Here is a 26,379-nt window from a genome sequence, read left to right as displayed (position 1 = left end):
AAAAATAAGTAGTACATTTATTGAATCTCCACTTACTACTACTTCTAGCCTTTATTGAGACACATGTGCTCAGCTTCGAGAGCCAAGAATTTCTTCATTATCATTCAATGTGAATGATGCTATACATGAATCAAGTGCAGGAAGTTGGGCTTTTCTCTCTAACAGGAATGAGAGAGGGGGTTCCAGTCTTTCCATCCGTTTTTTGGCTGCACAAAGTAACCCTTTCCAAGGGCACATGAAATAAAATACTATATTGCATACTATATACATTTACATACAACGGTAAATGCACCATTCATTCAGAAATACACAATACCTAAGGCTCAATGGAAAAGGTCAGTTGAAGCAACTTCTCTCTAGCTGAGAGAGAAGTGGCTTGTGACAGTTGTGGAAGTTCCCATAACTTGTTCATGTGGATCCTGCCCCACTGCAGCACTCTCCAAGGACCACCTGTGCCTGGGAAGGAGGGCTCAAAGAAAATATGTACAACCACGATGGAGGATTCCTCTGAGAATAATTACCCAATAACTGCAGGAGAAGGCAAAGTACCTTAGTGTACTTTGCAGAAGGAGAAGCCCCTTTTAGGCATAGGAAACCACTTCTGGTGCAAAGCTGTCCCTTTGTATCTGAACAATACTTACTTTTAACTGGTTTTTTTCCTTTTCTCCTTGGACTGTTGGCGTGCAAGAATATTTAAACAGTGCTAGCAAATGGACTATGTGACAGGGATGCTGGAACTGTTGGAAAGGGATTTTTTTTTTAAGCTGATCAGATGTGGGGAACTGAATTGCCTGTTTTCAGCTGTAACATCAGCCATATTTTACAAAACCTGAGTTTTGCCTCCCCCCTGCTGCTAGGCTGCCCTTACACCTCCCAAGTGCTCTATAGGGACATTTCTGCTCCTTGGTTATCTTTTGAAACGGCTCAAGTCCCTGCAGAGAAATACTCGCCACGTTGCCACATGTGGCAAACCTTTTCTCTAAGATCACAAAGCAATTAATTGACCAGAGTCAGCAGTGTATCCCACCCCAAGCCCTGCAGATAAGGAGGGACAAGGTTACCTGTCTGTGCCTGTCCCCGCAGGTGCACTCCCCGCCATCCCCACACAGTGGCACTGTACGCAACGGGCACGGGCAGGAACAGGGCCTTCTTGGGCCTCGCTGTGCCAGATACACTACGGATAAAAGCTGGGCTTCACTGCACTGGATTCCCCTTTTATTAGGCTGCTGCTCTTTTCTCAGCAGTGGGCTCACTTGTCTCCCCTCTTCAGCCTTTACTTCTGGGCTCAGAGGAGTAACACATTAACTCCAGCTCATGCCTGTTTCATAGACTGAGGAAATTAATTTAAAAATACACAAAGTGGTAACTCTGCTCTGTTCCCTGCTCTAAGTAGGGCAGGCATTTCAAATCCTTCTTATAAGTAAAAGTCGAATTGTAGTAGCACACCATTAATACTCAAGAATGTGACTTGCACTCTATGCCCCAAGGCAGTGGCAGGGCAGCAGCCCTTTCCAAGGGTGGGGCAAGGCTCCACATGCACATTCTCTGCTCCTTTGTCCAGTTGTTTTGGCTTGACAGGAGATGGCATCATAGCACATGGTGGAGCACCACACATGCCAATGGCACTGGGGCCAGGGAGTCCCTCTCAGCTCCAGCTGGAATTTTGCAGTTCCTCTCGGAGCCAGGTAGGAAGGGGCTGCCCCAGTCTGTTCATCAGCTTGGATAATTCAATGTTGTGCTCCCGGTAGAAGTCTCTTAGAAAGAGCCGTGACTGTGGAAAAAACAGACACATGCTCCACAGGTCATCTAGGACAGAGGGTAGGAAAATCCATGTGGGTTTGCTGGGATGTTTCTACTTCTCTTGTTGTCAAGAGATTTGAGACAGCTACTCACCAAGGAATCCATATCAGGGTATTTCCTTCCTTTACTCTTTCCTAGGCATTTAGTCTTTCCTCCATCTAGCAGCTGGCACCAAAATCCTTTTGCTTCATCAAATCTGCAAAAGACATTTATCTTTGAAAGATACAGCCACAAACCCAATTAGCACCAGCAGCAATTAAGTAACTCCATAGTTATTTCCTATTTCAGTGCTTTACCTATTTATTTTGTGAGATTGGTTCCTTGGATTTTTTTAGCACTGGACTACTTAGACAAGAAACCTATTACAAACATGATGGTTTCAGCTTTGTGCAAATTTCAGATGTACCATGGTTACACAATTTGTCTGTTCAGCTGGGGGGAAAGATAATAATCGGTTTTTTGGGGCATATAAATTCTTTTAACTCTCCTCACTATAGTTGAGTATTAAGAGAATCCCCTGACTGTTTATTAAGAGTCAGATGTTTCTTTTCTTGCTAAAACATAGGCATGAGGCAATGCTGGGAACCCTGTCTGGATCTGGCCTGGTCTGTCCCTTCAGGTGGCCAAAGGTGAGCTTGAGGTTTGAGCAGGTCCCTTGAAGAAATTGGAGGCAAGCTGACAAGTCCCATCTATTTCCTGACCCTGGCTGAGGGGTGCTGGCAGTACCTCTACCGTAGATACTCCATCCACCATCAGCACATGTGCTGCAGCAAGTGAAGCTTTCAAGTAACCTGACATTTCTCTGAATCTGTTCCCCCCAAGGAGCTCTGTGCCACCCATTTGGAAACAGCTGTAGGGGGAGAACTGAATGAGTTGTCCTCTCTTTACTGTGAAAGGAAAGAGCAATTGTTCTGTGTCTGCATGCATGCATCCTCACCCATCATCCGCAGCTGGCATAGGCTGTGACAGCAGAGAAGATGTGAAAACAGTTTTCAGCTGCAAAGAACAATATTCAGCATCTTCAGTGGGCTTGCACAGTTTCCACTAAACACTGGTATGGCCACAGTACACCTTCAACAGCACTTAATCTATTCAGATTAACTGCACATGCAGTGTAGGCAAGATCACAGTCACAGCTCAGGAACACCCTGTAACTGTAGCAGTGAGGTGGTGCCTCTGCTAATGCTCCCTCAGACAGCTCTGGGCACCTGTCAAATCCACATCATCTCTAATAACAGGCTCTTTATCTCAAAACTGTGCAGTGCAGCCCTAATCTCCATCTGGGTGAGGATACGAGCAGATTGTCACACATTTTTTATCATACCTCCTCTACTTTTTGTCAAATACAGGTATAACACAAAGCATAAGGAGTGCTAATAATTCCAGCACCTTTTCTGAAACACAAAGACCAGATGGAAAAAAATATAGTTACTGCTGTGAAAAACTTCATTCTTCTCCATGACACTGTCAGAACCTTGTCCTTCCCCTATAATTTCAGGAAACACCAAGGTGTGATTTCAGTCTCCACAAAGCATCTCATGCTATTTGAATCTAATTTTAGGGTTAGGCATAACTGTGAAACCTTGGCAGATCTTGTGATCAGAGACAAGAAGTATTCTTTTAATCATGGGCTTCCTGGCTGAGAAAGCATTCTCCCAAAAGGCAGCTATTTCCTTACCTGAGGGCCTGGGTGTAGTTGAAGAGCGGTGTAACTCCCAAGAACTTCTGGATGTTGTCCATTACAGAGGCAGGGTTGTGTCTCAGCTCCTGACCATCCACAATGAGAAGCTAAAAAGAGAGAACAGTTGCCTTAGCCTCTGCCAGCTTGTGCTGACTGATACCTGTGAGCTTCCTCCATCTCCAGCTGCCCTGGCCTGTGAGTACAGGCAGCCAAAATCTGTCTGTTCTAGAAGAACACAGTGGGGGATGTGGTCCATTTGTCACCAGAGATAGAGAAGTTGTGATATGGGCCACATGACAGGCTTTGCTTAATAAAGTTGTCTTTGGCCAAATGCCCTGTAAGTAAGCACTAAGGCCCAGAAGCAGCATGTACAGATTGTCTCTGAAAACCCTTATTTTTTGTATGTCAGCAGCCATTGTGCTAGGTATTCTCCTGTTACATGTCTCACAGACAATGAACAACATTTGTGCTAATAAAAATCTACTCCAAAGAAAAGAATGGAGCAACAGTCACATGAACTAATGACTGACCTGCAGTAAGAACAAGGAGGTGTGTGTTTGGCTCCATCATTCCTCAAGCAATAACCTCCAGGAATAGTAAGGCAATGAGATACAAGCCTAAGAATGCTTTACCATATCTCTTTTAGTCTTGACAGATCTGTCATGTACAGTTCAGGCTCTGCTGCTTTGGCAGAGAAAAAGAGACCAAATGGACATTATAACCCTCTGCTGGATTACAGACTGTCTTAAGAATAACCCCAGCAGCAGAAAGAACTTGAAAAAACATCCTGACACAGTAATCACATATATATATATACATACACACACAAAGATAGGTAGATAGATAATCTTAGTTTAGAAACATCTTCAGAATTTAGAGACTGAAATACTCTACAGTGTCTATTCATTTGCATTTTTGCAAATTTATACACAAAACACTAAATCCTGACATCTCTGCAGTGAACTTTCCCTTCAGCAGACAGTTAAAGGCTTCACAACATGGAAACTAACAAGATGCAGAGTCCATGACACTCTCTGTAAAGCAACAAAACCACAGCAAGTGGCTGAAGACCTTCTGGGTCTGAAGAAGGTCCCTGGTCTGCAGACTGCCAAGATGAAAGGAAGGGAGTGCTAACACTGCTGTTCTTGCTGAAATTTCCAGTACTGTGGAGCGTTCTAGGAGATCACAGTATCCTCATGCACTCATTTCCTTTTACAAATACAATAAAGTGCAAAATTGGAGTATTCAAGCCTAATTTCTTACCCACTCATAACAGGAGAAAGGAAGTAGTGGCTTTTGTTCCAAAAGACAAGAAAGAAGGTAAAATTAAAATTATGGGGGGCGCACATGCTCCTGAATCAGTTTGTTCCCCTTTCTTCTACACTAAACCTGCAGGGGGCTCCACAGGCAGCTCTCCTACCTGCCCCGAGGGATAGTAGGTCAGCCAGCGCTCCAGGTGGGTGGAATACCAGCCGGGAAACAGGCATCGGCTCTGCAGGGTGCGCAGCTCCTGCGGGGCCTGGGCTTTCGCAGAGATCACTTGGTAGAAGGTGTAATTGAGCGCCACAGGGTCGTTGTGAGCACGCTGGTGCTGAAAAACACAAGTTGGATTCAGGAGCAGGAACACGATTCCACCTTATGCTTCTCAGTGCAGATTCCAATGACTCAGCACAGCCACCCACCAATGCCTCTGTATGTGAATGTGTCCACACCCTGCAGGGAACCTGCCTCCTCTAGGGAAGCACATCCGTGGGCTTTCTGCCTCCCCCACTGAAATATCTCTGTGGCTGTGAACCCCCAGCCCAGCGCAGGGAAGTTACCTGGTACCACGAATAGGCTCGGTCGGCAGGGTTGATCAGAACAGTGATGATTTTGGCTCGAGGCAGCAGGGCTGCACCACGTTTCGGTACCACCTCTGTGTCAAAGTAATTGGCACTCTTCTCAAACATGAAGTCTGTGCTGGCATTGGAGGGAATGGGAAAGAATTCCATGTACCTGCCAAACGGAAGGGATGCTGGTGAGCAGCATGGCCCAACAAGAAAAGGCACAGCCCCACGATGCCCTTACTCCTCTTCAACAGACAAAGCTGCAGCAAAATTGCACCTCCCCAGTAATGCAAGGGATGAGCAAACGAGTGCAGATGTAGCAGAGGCGTGACTCAAAGAAGGGTGGTGGCACATGACAAAGAAAGTTGAGAAATGATACAAAGGTAAGGAAGTATTTTGCTGAGAGTCTGTTCCCCGAGTCCCTGGCAGTGGAAGGAAAAACCTGAGGGTAAGGTCCCAGCTGCTAGCTTTAGCAGGAAAGACATTTTGTCCAAGAGTAAGGTCAGAATTGTCTGCCTGCCTTGTTACCAATCACTTATTTAAACCTGTCTAAAGCATTTATCTCTTTGTACCTCAATCCATAGCTGAGGTGCAGGGTGAAGATCTCAGCCTTGCCTCACAGGAGCTTGTTGGATAAGTAACATGGAAACTGTAAGGTATTTGATTAACAGGGTAAGAGGGTAAGGCGAGCTGGGGACTGTGAAGCACTGGAAGGCTGATCTGTGCTCAAATCTAAGCTGTGCAACAAACGCAAATTCCGTGTTAAATACAAAGATTCTCCCCTTGCATGTGATGCCACACTCCAGATGTATCTGGAGGACTTTTCCAGGGGATGCACATGGAAACCTTCACTTTCTAACCTGTCAACTAGTGCAACTGCTCTGTAGTGCTTGACTTCTGTGAGCTCTGTTCAAGTGCTAACCATCTTCCAGTATCTGTTCAAAAGTCCCCTAAATGATTAGAGAAGTCAATCTCCCACAACTCGTGGATAAAGAAGTCCCAGAATGCCTTTGTGCCACACAGCCATCCCTCAGAGCCACACACAAGGCTGGTGCCACTGTCAGCTAAAGTTACTGCTTTGAATAAGAAACACCTTTAAACTTTGTCTCGCTGGAAACACAGTGGCATAATAGTGCCATGATGACACTAGAATTTGCCTGCCAGGTGGAAACTTCTGCATGTAAACAGCAAGGTATGCATATGGATACTGGAGCCAGTACAAGGAACACAGTGGTTGTTTTAAGTGTCAAGGCTTGAGAACAACGGCAGGGAGGTTGTCCCCTCCAGTATTATGTGTTTTAACTCTAAAACCATAAGAACTTTGTAATGGGAACACTGCTGTCTGTTTTGCATGTCAAAGTACCTTCATGACAGCAGTGCATTCATCAAAGACTTGCTGAATTTTTAAAGCTAATTCATACCTACAGCTCTCCTGGTGAAGAGTCACTAAAATGAGAAACTACTTGTGCTGCTCCTGGGACTACACAGCTGGGTTACCAGGAAAACAGAAAGCATGCACTGAGCAAAGCGAGGAAAACAGCTGTTCAAAAACAGAGAGGCGGCTAAGGGGGAGGAGGCAGATATACAGAGAGATTTGGGAGAAGGCAACATGGGTGCACCATATCACGGAAGAACATGTGTCAGGTCTCTTACCAATCAATTCCTTTGTGATAGTTGGGGCCATTAAAAAACTGGATCTCCTCAAAGGTGGATGGACTTGGGAAGTTACTGGTGACAGCTGGATGCATGGTCAAGAAGAAGTGCACAGCTGTTGTGCCTGCAACAGGAATCAGTTAAGGGACCTGGGTCACACAATGCTTTGGCTGAATTAAAGGCTTACCTACACTACAAGAAACTGTTCCCAGATGGGAACACTCCTCTCCTTTGTAGCTGACCAACCCCATAACTCACACAGGTTACAACAGCAGTGACACCAAGCACTGCTCAGTCAAGTTCAATCCACATTTTAACTCACGCAGCTGATTTGAATTGCCTCCTTTGCAAGACATCTGCCACCCATGTCAGCTAGCACTCCCATGCCGTGGCACAGCCACACCTTCATGTGGCAGAATACAAATGAGCCACATGAGAGGTGGCCTGGGCAGGAGGTGTGCTAGGGACAACATTAGTGTCCTGCAGTGAGAACTCCACCAGAGATGCCTTGTCCTGCCTTTGCTGCAGATGTTTTCCCTTTACCCCGCTCTTACTGAGCCACCTGAAACTAGCCTGGGTCATGATACAGCAGGGTTCACGCTGCACACACACCATCAGAGCTTCCCAGTGACACAGCCAGGGGACCTTTGTCCCAAGTCCAGGATCACCATTTACTGTGACTAGTTGGTGCTGCTGTTGCACTGCATTACACAGAAAGCCAAGGCTTGAAGACCTGGTCTTAGCTGAAGAGATTTTGCTCTCTTCAGCCTAGAAGGGAATCATCAGTACAGTATATACAGCTATGTCACTACCAGCCATAATGCCACAGCAGTTTAAATGTGGTGACAGAGATCAGACAAAGGAGTTTCTCTCCCTCCCAATGACAGTGACATGGAGCATGCAGTGGGTACACAGATCTGCAGCAATAAAAGCACTATGAGACTTTCATTGTAGCATTTGCTAAGTGTGTGTGCTTAGTCCTGCTGACAGCCTGTTTGTGACACACTGAGGTCACAGGTTCTCCGAGCTTTTGGAAAGCCTAAACAGGTAGGGCAAGCCAAGCACACTGCCAGGGGGGAAAAGTACTGACAGACTTGCCAGATTCAGGTTAGAACATATCTGAGATTGTCTGAAATGTCCTCTGTGGCCATTTGGCAGCTTGTGCAAAGGGCAGCCATACAGAGCTACAGCACGGACCTTTCCAGCTCTCTGCAAGAGTGAGGTGGAAGCCACAATCTATACAACAGTGTTCACATTACCAGTTTTCTGAGGTCCCACGATGAGGAACTTGGGGAGTCGATCACATGTTTTCTCTTTTGACCAGATATCCTTGTGCCTTTTATCATCACAGGGATTCTGTAGCACAAGTGATGAGATTAAGCATTACCACAGAAGGTAATGGCAAGGGGAGGAAAAGCTGGAAGGGCCAGTCCTCTGGGGAAAATGCTATTAGCATATGAAGAACACTTCAGAGCCACACTGCTGCTCTGCCAGGCATCAAGTGTTAAGTAAAAACACTGGGGACTATTTTCAAAAGCTCCAGTGACACGGGATCCAAAGTCCCTGTGAGAGTGTTAACCACAGGCCTTGCCCTATGTAGCCATTCTGGGCTGGGCCACCGTGACAGCACAGCTCAGCATCTGTGAACTTTTGGCAGACAGACAACTCTATCACCTTCAGTTAATTTCATCTGCTCATTACCATGCAGAGAGCTGCTGCACTGGGATAAAATGGAATAAGTGTGTTTTTATTTAATGAACATGAATTCTGCAGTGTGAAATTACTTTGAGATTAATCACATTAACATGCCTGCAAGCTCCTCCAGCACCAAACAGGGCTCTTGCTTGCACACTTTACATTTCACAGCAGCCTGCTCTAATACAAACCCTTTAATGACTCAAATGCCTGCAAGCTGGGCCCTGGTCCTGTATGACAATCAATCCCTGTCCCTAAGCTCACACTGTGAGACTGTGTCCTACTGCTCCTACTCCCCATCTCTTCCACCTTGCCATTTGTCACAGGCAGCCTGAAGCCACAAAAGTTAAAAGTTAAACCTAAAGGCTTTATGCTTTGCCCCTCTGTACTCTGGATCAGCAGTCTTGTTATACTTAAAATGTGGGATACACCTCTTACAAAATCAGTAGGAGTGGTAAAAGCTGCCTTCTCACCTGCCACAAGGGATTCTTCTCCTGTGGGAAGATTTCAAAGTACTTTTTTGCAAGCTGGACTGGAGGCAATGTTTGCAGGCGAAGGTTGGTCCAGCACTGCACAAACTTGACCAGGCTCTCAAAAGTGTACAGTCCCAGACGGTCATTCCCATAGTTGGACAGGTGTGTCATGAAGATGCTGATCTGAAAATAAAAAAGACATGGGATACTGGTAAATCAGGTAACAGAACTATTTCTGCCTAGCCTGATTCCATGGTCAGCAAGAAGCTGTTCACAACTCAGAATGCCATGGCTATCTTGGCTAACAAATGTCCATCTGTCAGGAAACAGTCTTGGAAGACAAGAACAACTCAGGAGAGGAGGGGCACAGACCTCTCAGTAATCCCTGGGAATGGTGCAGGGTCATGGTAACTGAACCCTGGATCTGTGACCAGAACAGTTTCAAAATGCCATTCAAGTGGCTCTAGGACATTTAGGTGAACAAGGCTTAGTCAGTAACTCCCTAGTCAAAAACCATGCAAAGCCACTTTCATGGGAAAACAGGGGCTTCCCTTTCCCTCCCCAAGGCACAACCAGGGCAACCTCTTGAGCTGCAGAGTCTGCTACAGCAGGGCAGCAGGCCAGGGAGGGGGCACCACACTGCAGGCCAGGCCACACAGCACAGGGATGGTTGTCACAGGAGTCCTTCCTGGGCCCACAGCCCATCAGCTTTCATTCTCTTTGGAGCTGACATCTCAAATGTAAAGGAACAACTGGCAGCTCCCACTTTAAAATATAAACAGGTGTATCTGGGGATCTTCTGAACAGGGATTGCAAAGGGACACTGCAGTAGGATATTGTCCTAGAAAGAGACACCAGCTGGTAAGTTTTAGCCTGCAAGAACCTTCAGCACAGGCAGCCCCTGAAAAATGTCCTGCCAAGCTTTAACATCCATGGGCAAAGTGGCACTCAACAGCCATGGCAGCTGCCTCAGCACTGCAATGCTCAGGAGACTGTGCACTCGCTCTGCTGTGCCAAGCCATCTCTTCCCTCAAGCAGACACATTTTCCTCCTGTCAGTTTTTCACTATTTTAATTTTTGGAAAAGAGTGTGAAGGACTCTTGTCAGCTTAACTCTAGTGTGTGGTTTTGATATGTCCCATAGAATTCAGCATCCCAGTAACATGTCTGTAACACAATGACACCCTGCCAGACATCAACCACACCTTGGCTAGAAGTTAGAAAAACAAAAGCAGAACACTGAGGCCACTGGAGGAATGGCTGATTTAGCACGCCTTGCCCAGTGTCTGCAAGTGCAGGGAGGGAAAATGACCTCAGTCACAGTAGGGGCACCCACTGCTGTACAGTCCTGGGTTCAATTTGGTGACACCAGGTAAGGTCAGGAAGCAGTGACAGGCTTCCCTGGCAGGGGCCAGGAATGGCTTTCCCACTCACAGGAGGAAAAGAGCAAAATGGGGAAGCAGGAGACAGATGGTCTTGGGATGAAGACATTTGCTGGCATTGAGGAAGCCTGAATTCAGTTTTCTGGCCAGTGTCACCATGGGTTGGTCTCAGCAAAAGAAGAGGTACTGATAGAAAGTAGCTCTGTGCCTGAGCCATCCCCAAGACCCTATGAAACAAACCTAATTCTGTCCATAAGGTGCTCACAACCCAGCATCTTTGGGTAGGCAACAGAAAACACTGGTAGGACTCTGGGACACATGGAAAGTAAGTGGAGATCAAGATTTATCATGTTTGTCTGCCTGGGAGTTTTTCACTTCTGGTTCCCTACTGAGCAGACAGAGAGGCCCTGCCAGACAGGCTCTGGCACCTACACTTCAAAGAGCAGCGTGTGCTCGGTGCTGTTATGTAAGGATGTGCTAAATACAACACACAGCAGAGGACAGAAAGATCTGTGTAACTGCAAGGCATGGTGGCAAGAGGATCTCATGTTGTATTTTGCCCCTTTCTGGGAGACATCAGGGAGGTTCCGTGACAGCAAAACTTTCTGTATGAGGAGTCTGGCTCACTGGCACAAATCAAATATCGCAGCAGGGGGGAGAAAGGAGACCACCTGGGACCCCTTCAACATTTCCAGAATAAAATAACCAGCTTGCATGTGCTCCAAGTTAGCAACTGTGTCTCAAGACTGACTACATTTGGTAAAATGGCTCACACAGGTAATGCTGCCACCTGCAAACAGTCACAAGCAACTGGATTTGGAAGAAGAAAAGACAAACCCAGCCGATGAGCCATTTCCTGGAGTTTTGAGTGTGCAGTCACAGCCTGTAACATGTGCACTGTTCAACAAGGCCTGGCAGCCTGCTCTGCCCCCTCACAGCTCCTGCTGCCAGAACAGCTCTGAGCACTTCTTCTGACATAAGCTACACTCAAGGGCCGTCTCCCTCCCTTCCTCTCATCCACACCCACTGACTCTGCAGACTGACTTGGAAGTAACAGCTCTCTCCTCTCCCCTCCCTTCTGCTGTCAGTGTGCTGTGATTTCCCTTCTTTCACACTGAGGAAAGATGAGAGCAAAGATCCCAGAGAGCGCAGCATACAGAAACAGAAGGGTATGAGCACCCTTGCAATAACAGCAGCTGTGGGCACAGCAGTAACCGGCCGGTGCAGCGTGAGCAGAAGTGTTTGTGAGAAGCAATCAGCCTGTGCTCAGGATCAACAGCTATTTCTGACATCAGACCTTGTTCACTAGTCAGAAGATCAAACATCTTCTGTTTGCACTGTGGAGTTGATCACACACATACAGGCTTGGATACTCCTCCGTGTCACTTAATGGGAGCTGGAAGCACCAGAAAGGACTGGAAGAGCCTGGTCCAAGTCTGCTACGGATCACTGCTGAGGCTGCAGAGCTGGCCAGCTTTCTATCAGGCCCCTGAGATGGCTCTATCAGCAAGGGGGGGAATGCAAGGTCTGAGTCACTGTGCAAACACCAGAGGAGCTTAGAGCACAGCACTCTGCTCTGACACAGAGAAATGCTACACTGCCAAAAGGAAGCAGAAGTGTAAACATGGCAAGCATCCGAAGGTCCCTGAAAGAGTTGTAAGTCACCCCAAAGAGCCAACAGTAAATCTGGCAAATAAGCCCATCCTGTACAGGAACACAATTTTCCTGACTTGTTTTTGGATCACAGATTACTGCCAGCTGCTTTGACCATCACATCTTATCAGCAAATTTTAATGGGTAGTTCTAGATACTATGTTTCTATTAATTCTTTGGCAGGGCCTCCTAGATCACTAAAGATCTCTGGATTACAGCCTAGCAACTGGTTTTCCTGGAGAAACCTATAGCTTTTACTTTCACAGAGGCTATTCCTGCATGCTTCAAGATTTGACAATTACAGAGTGGGGCAAGGTGCAATTCACCCAGCATACGGGAACACAAGCCCAGAAAAGAAATGGTCAAGAGAAAAAAGCAGTTTCTTTCCATCTGACTGATCACTCCATAGGTAATACAAAGAACAACCTCCTCCTTACTCCAGACTTTTCTCAAGCAGGAAGGTTTGGTTGTGGTGTGTAAAGGAAACAATTTATCTCAGGCAACAGGGACAAAGGCTGGCTTGCAGACCTGAAAGTAAAAACTCCTGCAGCTTTTTAGCTGGGGCTGCCATAGACCCACAGCTGCTGCAGATCCTACACAAGCCAGAGCTGGTCACAACAAGATCTAGTCCTTTCCCACATCAGGCACTGGGACAGCTGTGCACAAATTCCCCTTTCAGATGAACTTACTGGGTTCAAAAGCACCGTCAGGAAGAGTTCACCACCACGAATGCTCTTGTCCAACTCCTTTGAGCCACCAGGATATTCATTATAGAAGATAGTGTGAGTAAAAAGACCACACGTCTGTCGAGGCAGAACCTGGCAATATCAGAAAAAAAGCAAAGTTAGACAAGAGGCAGATGCAGCAGCATCTGTGTGAGAATGAGACAAAGCAGCACTTTATGAATCAATATAAAGAGTAAGGGGTGTAAGTGACATAGGTGCAGAGGAGTCTTGCTATTCCTCTCAACCACCTAACTCATCACACTGTAAACAAGCCACTGGGATTTCCATTTAGTCTGGATGGGCTTGGTTTTGCTCTCCATTCAGTACTGACCCCTGAATTGTTCTGAGAAACACAGAACTGACCTCAGCTAAGTTTTTCTTCTCTGCCTCACTTACTGATTTTGGAAACACTGGTGATATTAAGATTAATGTCTCTGATGGAGATGATGAGAAGACCATTCCCTGGGCAGGCAAGTGGGCTCTGCTGTGCTTACCATGATTCCATTATGGATGAATCCACGCCGGTACCGGGCAGGCCGTAGGTGTGGGTATTCCTCTGTGCTCGTTACTTGGATGCTCCAAACAGATTTCCATGCCTCATAGAGCTGTGTGTGGACAGGATAAACCCCAGAATGATGGGGGGCTACAGCATAGCCCAAGTCTGTGGGAATCCCATGCTCCTGGAAGCAGAATATACAGCTTGATAATTTGGTATTTAACTAATAGCCTTAATAAGGATCACATTTAGCAACAGCATCCAAGTTGGAGCAAGATGACAGAGGAACATGAAAACCCTCTGGATTGGGAAACCTGAAATACTGCTCATACTTCTTGCTTTATGCATCTGTAGAAGTAGAAGGGCGATTCTGTACCAACAAGGACATTCAGCATTGCTAACAGCTGCTGTAAGAACGGTCTTGTAGCTTGCAGCTGTGACAGATGAGATTAATTCAGAACCCTCAGGTCAGGCTCCCTGGTTACTAAAACTAATCAATGCTGTTAAGTGACACATCTCACTCCCACAATGCCTAGATGTGAGTCACTAGAGAAGGAGAACAAAATTTCCTTAACTGATATAGAGAAAAGGAAGATGACTGGGATCTGTATTGTTTCTAGCAATTCAAAGAAAAGCAGACAAGGAGCAAGAGACTATTGCAGGTGAAGAGATGGGGCCTGGAGTTACATTAAAATGACAGGAAATTTCTGAATTTCTTGGGGTTTAATTCCACTAAATGGTTCTGGTGCAATATCAATGATGACAGCTCTGCCCTGGTGGTGTATGATAAAACCAGCGCCCCTAAATGATACAATAACCTTTTCTGACTGCTAGCCTGTTTCATGTTAAATATGTGTAATTGTGTTCTGTGCTTTGTCTCTCTTTGCAAAAGACTGCATTGTTATTTAACCAGGAAAAGGAGGAGCCTAAATGGTTTCTACAATGCTGTGACTGTGCTCTGCATTCATGATCATTCCTAATCTATGTGTGTCACAGGAACACAAGACAGCAGCCTGTTATTCTCAAGGGGATTACCATCAAAAGAACCAAACTAGAGGTGAAGAGAACATTTCTTTTCAGTGAAACATGTATGCTATATTCAACTCTGAGATGTAAGAACTAAACAGACATTGTTCCATCAATGCAGGATGTTCAAGGCTTCCCTCTCCTCTGCCAAAACCCAGGGAATTTCCTCTGTGCTTCCTAGATAAGTAACTTCCTTCGACATTGTCTGGAAGGCCAGAAGAAGGGCTGTTAGCAGACAGAGCATTTTATACTATCAACCAGGTGATTTCCTTACAGAACCATACTAAATAAGGATGGAAAAGGAAATGCTTGCTCACTGCCAGAGTTTGTAAATTAATTGCATTGGGATGGCAATACTGCAAGTTCACACCTCAGGAAACAAGAGCTTTGGGATTTGCACCCTGGAATGCAGCAGAGCTGCCTGGGGCCATGCAGGTGCTGGGAAACGTCCCATGGAACAGGCAAGCATGTGAATGGTGTTTCTTGCCTCAAGACAGCAGGAGCTACACATCAATTTGAACTTCCAGAACTGCCTTGCTTAAATGCAGCTGAAATACTAGATAGTGTTTGGGTTCAGTGTGGTCCAAACAGCTATTCCAGGAGAAAAATGTTTAAGCATTAGCACTGTAAAGTAAATAAACTGCAATGCTCCCTACCACAGCAAACTGCTTGTTCAGCTTCATCTGCTCAGCCAACACAGTGACATTGTGGAAAAGATGAGGCTGCATGTGACTCCACATGTGAGGGAACCACCAGAACTCCTTCCTGTGCTTGAGCAGCATGTCATCCCCTTCATCTTCCTCATCTGTACCTACAAAAGGCAAAATCAAAAAGCAGAAGAGGGGCTCAATGTTTAAAAGCAGTGGCTAATCCCCTTCCAACAGTCATGCTCTCTCTACTGCATTACACAAGACACACCCCAAGGTAGGGGCTGTATGCAGGTGCTGAGACAAAGGAGTGCCAGGGGCTTACCTGTGTGGTAGAATTTCCCTGAGAAGCCCAGGTTGAAGGTGAAATTTGGGACTAAAGTTCTCAGCTTATTCTGAGTGCTCAGCAAAGCCTGTTTGGACAAAAGGAAAAAGAAATGATCATATTAATATTTTTTGCTCTCTAACATGATTTTGTATTCTACTGGTGCCCAGTTGACTCTGAAGAGCTATCACAGGAGATGGGGCTTAGGCATTGTTTCCCTTGGAGTGGAGCAGAGCAGGTAAGTGCTCCTCATACACAGCCTTTACTTGAAGTAGTTCTGCTGTACTAAACGATGCCTCTTTAAAACCATGGTCAGGTCATGCTCTCCACTTCAACGTGAGGGACCCAGAGTGTCTGTGCTAAGGCAAAAGGACAATAAATCTCACTTGAAAGCAATAGATTCTTTACACTCTACAGGTTTTAGCCTCAATGCTCCCTTCCTCACCCATGTTGGCTGGGACTCAAATGCTAATGAAACTCTGCCCCTTCTCAGTCTATGTCCTAGTGAAAAGGAGGGTGGCAGTCTATGGTACACAGATGGAAGAAAAGAAGTCAGTATCATGAACAGTAAGGGATCCAAAGGGAGGGGACTTTTATTTAGAGAAGAAAGGTGGATTCTCAGAACTACCTATGCAACGAGTCCTGACACAGCAGAGAGGTTTCCCTGACTTTGTGTTCTCTTGAAAGTGCCAAAATTTTGTAGCAGAAAAAGTTTCCTGGATTCTGGGAAGAAAATCTGGGAAAGCCAACATTCACAATCCTTGCATCTCCTACAGGTTCTCTTGTGCTCACCTGTGATTACTTTTAATGTCCAAAGTCATTGCTTTAACCACAGGGAAGATGCCTTGTGCCACGAACCTCAGGGGCCAGCAGGGTACAGAGTAAGACAGCACACAGCCTTGACAGAAAAAAACCAAACCCCAGAGGCTCAGTGTGTCACAGACAAGTAGGACACAAACTAATTCTAGTCAAATTCCTTCTGCTGGAAAACAATAAAAAGAGAGTAGCTGTGAGATGAACACTGCTGCTACCTGTGTGCTTTGGGGAAATGTCACTGGTGCATCTCCCTGTGGGAGAATTCCCAATCAAACAGGGGATAGCAGGAGGGCTCTTGGCAGGTGACAGACTCGGTCCTTGTCTGGGCTATTTAGATTTTAATAGCTTTTCTCAGAAAGCAATGGATCTGTGGCTGCACCAAGGTGAAAGTGATGACCTCTCAACAGCAGACTTCAGCTGGCTGTAATGACACAGGAAACATGCAATATAACTCTGGGGAAAGCACACAGACCTACCAAACCGTGTAGGGAAGGTGGACAGGTGTTCCTGCATCAGCTGCCCTTCCCCAGGCACAAGGGGCAGAACACAGCACCACAAGGTGCCCTCACACAGCTCACACTCCATAGGCACTGTCTGGGTGCACCACTCCCTCAGCAGTGAATGTGCACTCACAAAGGCAGACTCTCATTCTATGGAGGTGCCTTGACACCAACTTCTTATGGATAACCTCACAAATCACTGCTGCCACTGATAGATCAAACCAGTATTAACCAAACACTGGTCATCACATTAATTTAAAAATGGCTTCTATAATTCACTTCAATCACCCAATCACCTCAAACATATGCTGAGTGGTTTTACACTCAAGGCAGGCAGTCCATTACATGGCAGGATGGGAGACAGAGAGATTACATGTGTAGTGCTACAAGACACTCTCAATGCTTCTCTATGAGGGAAGGAAGCTTTCAGACTTTTCCCTACAGACACACTTCAATGCCTGTTCCTCATTCTCACATTCACACAACACTGACACCAAGTGCAGCCTGGGACAAAATTCTAAGATTTTAGCTTTTCCATGGCCACTTGCATACCACATCTTTACCTCAGTCCCCACCCAAGAACAGTAATTTGATAAATGCAAGGCATGTGACATCTCCAGAACCTATCACAAATACAGTGCTTTTAAAAAGTGACATGCCAGCAAAACTGACGGCTGAAGCCTACTTTGCAGTACAAGACCCAGAGCAGGCAATGGGAGGTCAAGTTCCCTTTATGTAGCCCAGCAAGACACTGGGACTCACCCCACACATCAGGGAGCACAGAATAGAGCTGTGCATCTCTCCTTGGAAAAACATCTGTCTGTCCAGATGATGGTTTACAAGATCACTTCAAATTTGGGACCAGCACCTTGAACACATCACCCAGTAATTCAGACAGGAGAGTGCCACTCTCTTTTCTTTCTCCAGAGCTGTCCCAAGCTCCAACATTTCCCTCTGCTGCCCTGAAAGGCACATCCAGTTCCCCAGGCTTGAGTAGGAAAGTGGTGGGAGGAAAGACAGCGGTTAAGAGGCTTAGCATTCCTCTGCACAGAAAGAGATTTAAAGCCTGGCTGGGGTTACCATGACAACACATCTGTCTGAGAATAAATCCCAAAAAGCCCTGCTCCAGCAGGCTGCAATCCTTTGTGTGTGGGGAGGGAACAGGGAGGAACTATGGAGGCCCCAGAAATTCAGAGACTGTGGAGTCCTATGGAGTCCAGCTTTCTGGCAAGTTTACTGTTAATGGTGTGCCATCCCTCTGCTGCTGCTGGGTCCTTGTCATAGTCACAGCTGTGAGGTGGCACAGCACAGGTTTGATGAAATGTCTCCCCTGAACAGGATAAAGGAGACTAAGGTGCCAGTATGTGAACATTTCTTTCAACACATTATGCATTCCGTGTTCCCTGGTTCCACATTGGTTCCAAGAGGTCTGTAAGCTGTAGTAAGGTGCAATAATGCAGGTGTGGGAGCAGGCTGGAAGATGGCACTTCTCTCTGCACTCTCTTTCATAAAGTAAGATGAATATGATAGTACTAATCATATCTAACAGGTGATTCAGGTGGTATTTCTTTTGTATCCATAATATGCTCTAAGACTCAAACAAAAGGCAATCAAGAGTTGTGGAGCAGGCTACCCCTTAAGAGAGAAAACAGCCAGCCAGATGTGAACAGATCTTCATTTGCATATTTAAGAAGTTCAGTTGCTCACATGGTATGAAAGATGGCAGGCATTTAAGCTATCTCACACCTCTAAAAAGGCAGACTTTATTCCCCTAGAAAACTGCCCCTCCATCCATCCAAGTATCTCTTTTTATCTGTTTTCATATTTTGTTGTTATCTTTTATTTCAAAAAGCCTTCCAGATACAAGCCTGCCCACTAACTAGCCAGAAAGGCCCTGCCCAGCTGTGCTCCCTGCTAAAGCTCTGTAAGGCTCACCCCAGCAAGGCACTGATGGGGTCCCCAAAGAGATTCCCAGCACTGGCCACTGGAATTCTTAAGCCATGTCAGGGCCAGGCTGCTTCATGCTTGTCACAGTCTATCAGAGCATTCACTGCCATGCACAACCTGGGTTTTTGGAGGCCTTTAGTACTTAACTGTGGCAGTCATGCTGCAGGCCCAAGTGACAGAAAACCACATTCCAAGGCACACATCTGGACACAATGGTAAAAATGTCTAAGCTTCACTCTGATGTTCAATAACCGTCATTTTAAAAAAGGCTTTTTAATACTACCAAATTAAAATAACTATTTACTTCTAAGTAAATGTTAGGGGAAAACCATTTAAAATTGTGCCTTTTGTTGCAGTACATTAAAAATCTGTATCTCACTGACAGATCTGCAGAGATTTCCTAAACAGTCACTACAAGCTCTTGATGTCATCCAGGGAAAAGAAAATCTCTCCTCATTCTAGGAGTGAGGAAGAAATCAGGGAAAGTATTGGGACTCTGACTGTATTGAGAGTCTCTTTAGAGCCAAATCCTTTCCTAAGATAACAGGGTGTCCTTGGCATGGGAGTAATACAGGGCTAAATCTTAATGCAACTTTGCTTTTTAAGCTAAGAAATTTTTAACTTCCAGAAGTGTTTGCAGAGAATTTAGTTGTTCTACACAAACCTTAAATGTTACCTATCTCAGCTCCCTCTAACAAGAGGCAAAATAAAATAGGTAAATAAGGCCGAGAGTCAGATGCTCAGAAAAGAAAAAAACACGACTCTAAGAAAACAGTACATGGGCAAATGAAGAGAAAGAGGTGATAAAAAAATGAAGGAGGAAAGCAGAGTGCTTTTGCAGCCTCTTCTCAATGCTCATGCAAACCATTCTAGGAACATGTGGCAGAAACACAGTCTTGGCAGATAGTGCCCTGGGCAGTGTACAGTAGCACTGGAAGAGCTCAAAACAACATTGGCAAAAAAAAAGCTCTCATGGTACTGCTACGTCTACCTCCCCTGCAGTCTTAGAATCAGGGAGTTAAAAATTGCTGAGTACTTCAACTGCAGGTAAGATCATCCTCTACAATTTAGAAAGGCAAGAGCTGGCTGACAGTCACCCTCACTAGGTTCTCTCTTCTGCACCCTCACCATTCATAATCCAAAATGAAATTACTGTCCTTGACTTTCACTTAGCTTGCTCTCAGACTCACTTGCAATGATTGTTCACTATTTATGCCCTTGCAGAGATTACCAGCAAAAGAGGCAAAAACTCATCTACTTAATCTTCTTTCCTCATACCTAAAGATGACCAGAAAGGATCACAAAAGCCAGATCCTTTTGCATTAGAAATGGCTTGTCTTTGTTGGCCAGTTCCATGGAGGTTTGGTAAATTCCAAGGATTATGATTTTAGAAGAGACTGAATGTGGAATAAATTGAGAAGAGAAGGGATTCTCTGAGATTTAGTTTTGTTAATTATGTGCAGCTCAAATCTCTGGTAAACTCTACAAAGGAAAAACATTTTCTTTGTGCAACTTCCAACTGTTCCACTTCTATTGAGGACTGCAAGCTTCTGCTGCAGCCTTTCAGCAGAAACAGGAACTCAAGGGTTATCATCTTTAAAGTAAAAGCAAGCACAATTCCTTTTTTTCTTGTTAAAGAAGAAAGCTATTCAGCTCTCCTTTAAGTATCAAAATAAAAACATTTCTCCTGTGTAAGACATGTACTATGGGCATGCATTTGATCAAATTATATTCTCTGCTTTCTTTTAATAGTCGTTTTGTCTGGGAAGGTCTCTGACTATGGACCTGCATATGGCAAAGAGGCTCACTGGGACAGCAGAGTCAATTTTATACCTTCACACAACATCCAGTCTTCAAACCACTACCCTGACCATTGTAATCTAAGCTTTGAGATAAGGAGCTGTGTGTTAAGATATCAGCCCTGAAACAGAGCTTTCATATAAAAGGCCAAAGAAAATGCCAGCTGTTCTGTTACTGTTATATCCCCTTCTCTCCCCATGGTGAGAGACTATCAACAAATCCATGTAGTTATTTCTCGCTTTTAAAAAATAAAAATTCATTAACCTCACGTGGCTTTGCAATCAGAGAGCTTCTTTTAAATGGATAAATCTGGGTTTTATCTGCTTTGCCTGAGATTCTCTGCTTACTGATCACAGATTATTCCTCCATTTTGCCCTGTTAAAACCCAAACAAAGCATCTTTTGGACTAATCTTGTCTGGGTTTGTTTATAACATCACTAGAGCAGCCCTTGTTCCCAAGAGCTTTGGCCACGTATCCTGCCTTCCCACATGGGTCTGTAACCTCCAGAAACACTACAGAGGTGAGAATCTCTGAATCTCTGCTAGTTTGGACTAGTGGGTGTAGGGCCTTCTTAGGACCAAGATAAGATTGTCATTTTTCCTTCATAAAAGGAAAAAAAAGGAAAAACAAAATCTCTTTCAGAACATTTCAGCACTTCAAAGCACAGGAACACTGAAGTGAAATGAAGAAAATTTTAGCATCTTCCTTAAATAAATACTCCATATAAAACATAAAATCTTGAAGTCCTAAAACCTTGGAGATGAACTAAGACATATGCTGCACAGATGCATAAAACTGGAGAAAAGGTGGTAAGACTCCTGGGGAGGTGGAAGAGGGCTCTTGGGAACATGCAACAGACAAGGTTCGGGTAAGGGGCCAAACCTCTACAACAGTATTCTTCTTACACCTTTGCCTCAAATATTTTGTGCCTTGGATGTAAGTTGAAAGGGTGCTTCACCTTGAAAGTGTTTTGGAAACATGCTAAAGCAGTTGCTGTCACAAGCTTACCACTGTCATGGCTGGTACCATCCAGGACTCACCTGAGGGGAAGTGGTGACTGGGAATCCATACCCATGGACAACCTCAGCACACCTGAGAAACAGGCAGTGCACCTCCCTCAGTGGCCACAAACCACAACTGATGGGGAATATACAAAGGGAAGTCCTTGGCTCCGTGAAACATCACACGCACACAGATCACAGACTTAACAGAACACTTCATCATTACTTTCAAGGACACAGAGAATCAGAAGGTGAATTTAAGCATTTAACTTTTTCCTATTTATTTTTATCTTTGCCTGTCTCAGTTCCCTCTCCTCCACAAAATCTGTCTCTTACCCATAACCTTTCCTAATAGGTCACTGTATTATTAGAGGAAGTGCCAAGGAAAACAAACCACAGAGCTGGCATGTCTGTTTTTCAATTGTGAGGCTACAGAGATGGTTCTCATGAAGGCTTGGTCTGACCATGTTTCTCTGGTGAATTTGTTGATATTCCCTCAGGGATGAGAGCTGCTGGTGGCAGACATGAGGTAGGTACAAAGGGTAAGAGAAAACCCTTCCTTTCCCAATTTAGTTGTGTGTTGAAAAGCTAGATTGCTAACATACAGACTGTATGAATTCACACTGCATGGACTGGCCTACACTTTTGCAATATAATATATACAGCTTATACACATCACAAATAATAATAAACACATTCTTCTGTTCTGTTCTAACACAACTTGCTTTTTCCTTTTGAACAGCAGAGTTTACAGCTACAAATAGGTTGGCATAGGAAACCTGCATATACTTGCTCCTTACATCAAAGAGGAGACAGGATAGACAACCACAGGCACCTTCCTCTTAAACTGAGAGAGGCCAGCTCCTAAAGTGCTCCATTTAAACCTGCAAAACTGCTGAGAGGATCTCACACGGTGCCTCGGCATCTCTGCAGGCTAATTCTCTGTATAAGATGAGTACGACTGCAGCAATCAATGCTTTCCCTCAAATTAAATGCCACCTTGACTTTCCCAGTACACCATACAAACCAGAAATCTGTCTAGAACCTCTGGAGGTATGTACTCTAGGATTTTACCTCTACATCAGACACTTTCATGCGAGTGCCCTCTTTTCCCACAAATATATCATCGATGTCAACAAGGATATAGCGATCAAGCGTCAGACAGAGGCGTTTGCCAGTCAAGTAGGCAATGGCATCCACAAAAATGAGTTTGTGCAGCCAGAAATTGAGGTTATTGCCGAAGAGAACCCGCTGGATCCCATCATGCAGACCCAGGTCCTGCATCACTGTGGCATGCAAGGCTTTGTGAGTGGCCAGGTGAGGAATAGACTCCGAGGATTTCGTGCTGGCCAACAGCACTGGCTCATAGGTGCTGTGGTTTGACTGAAACACAGTCCAGTCATCACCAGGCAGAGGACCCTGCTCCACCTCATTAGCCCGGGTGACATAGAGCAGGGGAGCACTAGGATTGATGTGATAGTCCCGCAGCCCCAAGTTGGAATGTAGGAATAGGGGGAAACCCTTGAGTTGTGCACTGAGCAGGCTGTTCTCATTAGCTTTGAAAAAGCCTATAATTCCCACTCCATACTCTACACAGTATTTGTCTAGCAGCTCTCGGTTCCAAGCATCTAGATTCACATATTTAAGGATGTTCTCATAGATAATTAGAGCATAGCGTCCTCTATCTTTGTCTGTCAGGGTGGGCATATCCCCTTTGCCAGGGGCGATCTCTGTCCTGTATTTGAACCGGCTGGATTCCAGGATGGCCACTATTTCCTGCCCGAGCTGGGAGTAAATGCTTTCCACAAAGACGAGCACCACGGGATCTGTGCGCGACGTGTCCACAGACTTGGTGAGCCTCCAGCTGGCTTGCGGTGGGATCAAGACGCGGTGCTGGCTGCTGCAGTCACTGAAGGGCAGGGGCGGCGGCTCCTTGATTTTGGGGCTGTTAGTGACGTAATAGGCCAGGATGCACATGGAGATCAGGCTGAAGGCAATGAGCAGCAGGATCAATCTGTGCAGCTCCAGCTGTCGCACGTGCCGCACCACTTTCCACAGCTGAATCATGGTGAGGCGGGCGGCTCACCCCTCCTCACGCTCCAGACCCACGGCGCGCTTGGAATCTCCAGTGGCGCCGTGGCAGTGCCCAGCAGCGGCTCACAAAAAAGAAAGTGCAGCTGCAGAGAGAAAAAAAGCTAAAGCAAACAGCTACAAGGCGAGACTCCCAGAGATCTGCCATTTATCTCAGGTAACCATGGCCCTCAATTCCCATCGCTCTTTTGTGCGCTTCCTCAGGCTCCTCTCCTCTCACTCAGAAGTCTCTGGAAGAACAAGGTTTCCAGAATCTCGTCTCCAGTAGCAAATCAGTCTGTCATTCTGTGCACAGGCAGTTTCAGTTCAGCCTTCCCATGTGTCCTGTTTCTCATTTAGGTGTTTCACATTCACATGGTGGCATCTTCTTCCTGCATCCTGCAATTTAAAAAGAAAAAGTCAATTCTCAGTATGACTCCAGCATTTAACAGGCTGAATGGCAGGACTAGAGGGAGATAGGGGGCCAGCATCACTTGCCCATCTGCAGGTCTGGTCCCTGGGAAGTGTCACATCCCATTTGTGTGGGAGCTTGACACAACAACCAAATGGCCTTTGGAAGAAAGGTCCTGACAGCAATTCAACATTCACCTTGGGTGAGATTCTCACACACTACAGCATACAGAGCCAAGTACCTGGCCTTCCCCCAGCCCTCTGAAAGCCACTGGACAGAAAACATGAAACCCTTTTATTCTAACCTATATTTCAAAGCTAACAAGAGGAGGAGAGAGCACTCTCTGCAAGGCTGTCTCTATTTGTCCTGGGAACTCACCTTCTTCCAGAGGTCACAAAATACAGCTCTGGAGAGGCTTCATCCCTCAGGCAGCAGAGAGGGCGGGGGACACACTGCACACTTAAAGGTTGCCAACTGATTCAGTGGCAGTTGGAGATGAAACATCTCCTGAAACCTTCATCACCTTCTCTCATATGCCACTGAAGAATATGAAGCCAATTTTAAACCACCAACAGCACAAAATAAATTTGGGTTGGTCTCAAATACATGAAAGCCTCTTGTTACGAAGCTCTCTCACCTCCTGCTTTGTGTTTATGGCAGCAGACTATTTCACCATATGTTGCTATTTTTCCAGGAAAAGTGCCTAAGAAAGCCAACAAATAATCCAAAACAAACACCAGAGAAAAGAACTAAATTTCTCCTTTGTTTAAAACCAAAGTAAAACTTGCAGTGGAGTCTTCTCTCCCCCATCAGCAGTGTGACTTACCCTTAGCAACACCCTGGTTCCTTTCCTGGAATACGAGCACATTTTTGGGGCACACCTCCTGCCTCTCCCAGAACAATGCAAAAGCACCCTCAATGCCAGATATTGCTCACCAAATCCGTCATGCTCGTGATGACTTCTTTGTAAAAATTAAACCACCTTTTATCTTTAAAAAGCTTTTTTTGTCACCCCCTTAACTCCTGCAGATGTGCTCCACCACATACAAACCCTCTAACCACCTGCTCAACTGGCACAGCTTGCAACACCAGGAGGCACAAGAAAGCAATAGCAAATAATATTGCTAAAAGACATCTTCATCCTTCTCCCATTTTTGAGCTTTTCTATTTCTACTATTCTGATATAACAAAGAATATGAGAAGACTAGTTAATCTGTGAGTTCAAGGCATACATAAGTTTCTTATATAGTAAAGCCAAGGGTTTCTAACAACCAGCTCCACTAGAAAAGGAACTACTTGTGCGACAGATGCTTATTTTGTAATGTGTATTACTAGATGGAAAAAAGTCCTTCTGAGTCAGGGAAAATACCAGTTCATAGATGAGGCCAAAAGTCCCACTCTAAAGACTCCCACCAGGCTGTTTTTTTAACTGTTGGTGCAGCTTGAAGCAGAGACAAAAACCACAGGCAGATTTTATACGAAGAGATATAATACTGCTAACTTTATGACAGCAGATGGAAGAGAGTCAGAGTGCTCTTTACACAAGCCTTATGATGATCATTAAGTATTATCTCAAACAACACCTCTGCTATAAGCTCAGCAGAGCAGGGACTGGTTTGTGCAGTGCACAATGAAATCTTAGCCCTGATGAGGTTTTCTGAATAGCTGTAGACTATTAATATAAATTATATCACACAAATAATTTTCCACTGGAGAAACTGAGACACAGCAAAACTTACTGAAGGTTGCACTGCAATGCAGCAGGATCAGGATTTTTGGTAGAATTATCCCTGTTCCCAAGATTCCAAATGGATTGGGGTCTCCATTCCCAAATGGCCCTCTGTAATGACAGAGCTGACTTTGGAAATCCAGCTCAGTCAGCAACAATAAGCTGTGTTTTCTTCATCACAGACTGTCACATTCACATCTTCTGAAAAATCCCTTCGCCCAGGATTTTTCTCCTGGGAAGCTAAGAAGCCTCAGAGACAAATGAAAACAATAACTATCTCATTTGCTTCTCCTCTGTTTTGCTCATGTGGACCGTGTTTGGAGATTGTTTATCCAAGAGGTGATTGTTTCATTGGTTTCTGGTGTGTGTTGTTTTCACTCTTTGGCCAATTGGGGTCAAGCTGTGTCGAGACTCTGGAAAGAGCCACGAGTTCTCATTATTATCTTTTTAGCCTTCTGTAAGTATCCTTTCTGTATTCTTTAGTATAGTATTCTTTAATATAATAAGGTATCATAAAATAATAAATTAGCCTTCTGAGAACATGGAGTCAGATTCACCATTCCTTCCTGCCACAGGGTCACTGCAAATACATAGACAACTTAGCATCTTTCAGTTTTGTCTCTACATACTGTTAACTACTTACTGGAAAAAGGACAGGGAAGAGAAAGTGAGAAATAACTATGTGAAGATGTAAAAACCAGAACTTGTATAGATTTTTCTTT

At 45.2% G+C, this 26,379-nt stretch overlaps 1 protein-coding gene across 4 annotated transcripts in view; it reads right to left on the bottom strand.

Annotated features, from left to right (window-relative positions):
- NDST2 (N-deacetylase and N-sulfotransferase 2) overlaps positions 1-26,379 on the bottom strand; it is a 126,678-nt gene continuing 100,299 nt past the window's right edge. For all 4 annotated transcript variants that reach the window (XM_058029332.1, XM_058029331.1, XM_058029330.1 and 1 more), the window contains 13 exons: positions 22,521-23,915; positions 15,382-15,469; positions 15,066-15,220; positions 13,382-13,567; positions 12,852-12,980; positions 9,129-9,311; positions 8,220-8,316; positions 6,961-7,084; positions 5,302-5,476; positions 4,902-5,072; positions 3,479-3,588; positions 1,894-1,996; positions 1-1,771 (listed from right to left, as the gene is read on the bottom strand). In XM_058029332.1, coding sequence (XP_057885315.1) covers positions 1,646-1,771; positions 1,894-1,996; positions 3,479-3,588; positions 4,902-5,072; positions 5,302-5,476; positions 6,961-7,084; positions 8,220-8,316; positions 9,129-9,311; positions 12,852-12,980; positions 13,382-13,567; positions 15,066-15,220; positions 15,382-15,469; positions 22,521-23,513 — 2,640 coding nt within the window. In that variant the 5' untranslated portion in view covers positions 23,514-23,915 and the 3' untranslated portion in view covers positions 1-1,645. The remainder of the gene's footprint in view (positions 1,772-1,893; positions 1,997-3,478; positions 3,589-4,901; positions 5,073-5,301; positions 5,477-6,960; positions 7,085-8,219; positions 8,317-9,128; positions 9,312-12,851; positions 12,981-13,381; positions 13,568-15,065; positions 15,221-15,381; positions 15,470-22,520; positions 23,916-26,379) is intronic.

This window comes from Melospiza georgiana, chromosome 8 (genome assembly GCF_028018845.1).
Source record: "Melospiza georgiana isolate bMelGeo1 chromosome 8, bMelGeo1.pri, whole genome shotgun sequence".
NCBI classification, from domain to species: Eukaryota; Metazoa; Chordata; class Aves; order Passeriformes; family Passerellidae; genus Melospiza; species Melospiza georgiana.
Note: the sequence above shows the minus strand (reverse complement) of the source record. Positions and strands in the feature narration are given on the sequence as shown.